The following is a 4,063-nucleotide window of genomic DNA, read 5'->3' on the forward strand; positions in this document are numbered from 1 at the left end:
ATATAATATGTCAATCAAATTATATCCGAAGAAACCAAATCAAAGAAACATGCCGAATGCCGATGGCATTTCTTTGCCATATTTTTTTTAACAAATAGAAATGATGGTGACATAGACATATTTGACCGGCTTTGGAGTCTTTAATAAGATGTTGAAATATATTCAAATGAGAGTACTGACCAAGTCATAGATATTCCTGATAAACCTCAACACAAAAACTCAAGTGTATGTGAGATGTCTTAATTTATTGGTTGTGGGACTGTACAGCACATGAGATTCATGTGAAAACACCAGTGCATGACCAGCTGTTGCCAATGCTTGCGTCTGAATGCTGAAATTGAAAGAAATGGCAGTCTTTCCCTTCTCCCCCATTCCCTCTTCTTCCTCCATCTCTGCTCTTTCTGGGATGTTCTAATTAAACAGTTGCTGTTTGTAAGGATGGACAGGGGGCATTCTAAGCGCTGCTCTTGGCTTTCTTCTGCATCTGCAGCAGGTGCTGGATCTCCTGTGCAGAGGTGGCCTCCGCGTGCTGGATGAGATCGGCATGGCCCTTGGTCACCCCCCACCCTTCAGGGTGTGACATGGAGGGGCAGTCGGGGCGACCAGAGGCTGGCTTCAGAGTCTCCCAGTAATCTCTGCGGGACCTAGAGGGGTAAAAGGGAACAAGATTTTACACCTCTGCATTCAAAGATCTGCCTGGGATGAATGTATCTTAACAGTTACTTGCAAGATGCATGGGTATAGTTTTACATGTTGAATAAGTTACAGAGGAAACGGATGACATTGTTTTGAGCATCCAGAAGGGACCAGAGATATTTAAAACATGTGGTATAACCATCTCTATCTGTCGTGGTTCATATATTGGTTCTTGAATAAACAAAGTCCAGTCAGCAGGAAACTTATACTAATCTGACAGATAACAGTTAGAAATCTTTCGTGCTTAAATAAACATTTAGGTCTCTTTCCTAGTCATCTGAGAGGAGGGCAGAAACAAAATCAATAACTATTGGGTCTGGGACCAAAACAAAGACATTTTTGAGCATGAATGTACATAGGTTAAGATTACAAAATACCATAGTCATCTCCGTTTGTGTTCTGTACTGTGTGACCCAACCGAATTATACAACGGGCAGCGTAACTAGAAAAGGATCATCAGTTAAAACTAGCCATGAAAAGTTTAAACTACAAGTCTCACCTGGCCCGGACCCAGGGTTTGGTGTGCATTTCCAGGCCTTTGCCCCACAGGTCGTGCTTCTCAGATGCTTGGGGCAGGAGGCCTCTCTCTACGGCCAGCTCCTCTGCAACAGCCCGGATGTGGTAGGGCTCAAACCCGCAGCAGCCTCCGATGAATCGGATCCCTACTTTGTAAGCCTCCCTGGCATATTTGTGCATGTCCCACCTGGTGAGAATTCTGGGTTCCAGGCCTAAGATGTAAAATAAAGGGTCTTAGTTAACTGAAAAACAACTAGTGACATGCAGCACTGCTTACTATACTCAACATATTCTCACTAGCTTGTTGTCTACTTTTACATAGAGTAAGGTATAGTTTAATGCATATTTTTAGATCATTTTGCTGAAGGCACGTTTTATTGTTTAGAACCTTTTACACTACTTTGTATATTTCTTTACAAAACATGCTGTGGCAGTGTACCAAATGGGAACTCTGGGAGGTCAATGAAGCCCTGGCGGTTGCAGTCTGGAGTGTGGTAGGCCAGGGGCTGGCACATGTAGTGTGCCTTCAGCCCTGCACGCTCCACCCCTTCTTTCATGAGCCTGACGGCTTCCACACAAGTCATGGGATCAAAGTGGCAGTTTACTCCCACAATCTGAGCACCTGTGAACAAGGGTGAGGGAAAAAATGAGGTAAGTAGGGCAATAAACTTCGGCCATTATAACAGTTGCCACTGAGCGTTTTATTTTCTTTAAAACTTTTCTTTCTTATTTTCAGCAAGTTGGTGTACTTTAAATAGCATACCAGCTTTGACCAGTCTGACAGCACAGTCCCCAGGGCTGACACCGTTTAAGTCTCCCTCAGGCCCGATGCACAGATTAGCAGCCACAGGCTTCCCAGTTGCCTTCAAGACTTGAACTGCCCACTCGGCCTCCTCCACGTGCTCAAAGTACTGCCGTGCGAAATAAAAACATCACCTCTAAAACATATGATTTCAATAGTACTGAACCCATGACAGGTAAAGTTAAAAAAAAAAAAGAGATAGTTCATGTGTCATATATTATACAGACCTCTGCAATGAGAAAGTCCACATCCTTCCTCACAAAGACATCGACTTGTTTCTTAAAAATGGCCTTCACTTCACTCTCGCTCTTGCAGCTCAGGTAAGAGGGGGTTTGGCAAATGCCACCTGCAACCAGTGCATCTCCCTCATTGGCCACCTCCCTGGCGAGGTCACAGGCAGCCTCATTGATCTGTTGCCCCTGGAAACCGACGACAGTGGAATACAGCAATCAGAGGCAGTCGGTCTCATGAATCACAAAGTTTCTCAATGGTTTTAACAGAAGTGCTGAGAAGTAGCAAAAACCTACAGTGAAAGCCAGCTTCTGGCCTCTATTAGAAAGTTTATCATCACTGGCGTAAAATGTGAATGTCTGCATGACGTTAGCCCCAGCTCTCAGAAACTCCCTGTGCAGCTGACGAACTGAAACACAAACAGAAAAAGTCCATATTCTCATCAAGAGGTGACACATTTGTAGGCATAACAAAGCGGAATACTTAACATGTGATGTCTTAAATGACATGACATAGTTTATAGTCTGTCATATAGAGACAACAGGAGGACATTTGTCCCATGAAATTGCATCTAAACTAAAAGACCGAAGTGGAAACTTTTCTTTCCCCAGCTCTTCTACATGCTTATCTCAAATACTGCTACTTTCACGACTAAATGACTCATATGTCCAGCCGTTCAAACATGCAAACATGTCATTTATGCCAACAAGACTGTTTTCCAGAGCCTGTGTTTAGCTCCAGCTAAGTTTTAGCCAGTTTAACCGTGATGGATAAGAATCTCACCAGCCTCGGGGTGGGTGGCAGCAGCCTCTGGGGTCCATGGTCCGGCCTTGACGTAGCCTCTCTTCTCCAGGGCAAACACAAAGCCCCCGTCCCCAATCACAACCTCGCCTGCGTTCAACCGCTCAAGAACTCCCTGGTTGGAGAAAAATGTAATGGATGCTGATTGGTCAGTTTTTCAACTTGCACCTCTACTCATTTTTTATTTACACAGGTTTCAGGTGCAAGAGTGCATTTGTCAATGGGAGTGTTTGAACTGGCTCCAAGTATACTGAGTGTAGCACTTTGCTCATTCATAATCTATTTGGACTGGACTGGATTTGACTAATCCAGCGCATAGACAACTGCTTTCAAGAGATAGCTATCATTGAAATATAGGATTGGATGAAATTAGAGGAATCAAAATAAGGAAAGAGTGGAGAGGTAACTTCCAGTTTAATGCCAATAGCCTTTCAATCAGTGACTAGTGTGAGAGCCGTTACTTCTGATAAGCATAACTTCATTTTGTGAGGGGAAAAAAACATTTAAAAATTATTCCCAACCAAACGTTTTCCCCATTTTTTTAAAGAGCTGTCACATATTGCCCTACTGGGCCCACTGGTTAGTTGAAATAACAGTCACTATTGAACAAGAAAATGCAAAACTAATATCAAAACTTGTCGAGAGCTTCAGAGAGGAAGAGGAAAATGTTTACCTTCTTGGTAGGTGCCATATCTTCCAATTTCACTTACAAACAGCAGCAACAGCAACAGCAGCCCCACTCAAAGCCTGAGTCTTGAGTGACCAAATGTTGTAGAAGCCCTGTATATAACCTAGAGAGTTGGGTGGTTCTGAGGTCATAGCAAAAAGACTGCTGATTGGAACCCGAATATTTGTCTAGACAAATTGTGCAACCTAATAATGCTAGGTTGCTCCGCAACATCACAGCTTGAACTGGATCCATGCAGAATGGCATGTCCTCATATCTGGCATATCTGACCTGTTCTAAAAAATGCAAAGTTTGAATTATAGGCGTAAAAGAAATCCATCTTCTTTGAG

General features: G+C 43.3%; 1 protein-coding gene across 1 annotated transcript; it reads right to left on the reverse strand.

The window, feature by feature from the left end:
• Positions 1-454: 454 nt before the first annotated feature.
• Positions 455-3,737, reverse strand: LOC308375890 (betaine--homocysteine S-methyltransferase 1-like; the record flags this gene model as incomplete). The annotated part of the gene is made up of 8 exons (XM_080852100.1): positions 455-644; positions 1,196-1,424; positions 1,652-1,834; positions 1,976-2,123; positions 2,242-2,433; positions 2,542-2,654; positions 3,029-3,161; positions 3,720-3,737. 8 exons carry the CDS (start codon positions 3,735-3,737, stop codon positions 455-457), a joined length of 1,206 nt encoding a protein of 401 aa, XP_080708226.1.
• Between the last annotated feature and the right edge of the window lie 326 nt (positions 3,738-4,063).

The sequence above is a fragment of the Sprattus sprattus genome, assembly GCF_963457725.1.
Source record: "Sprattus sprattus genome assembly, chromosome: 15".
Classification (NCBI taxonomy): domain Eukaryota; kingdom Metazoa; phylum Chordata; class Actinopteri; order Clupeiformes; family Clupeidae; genus Sprattus; species Sprattus sprattus.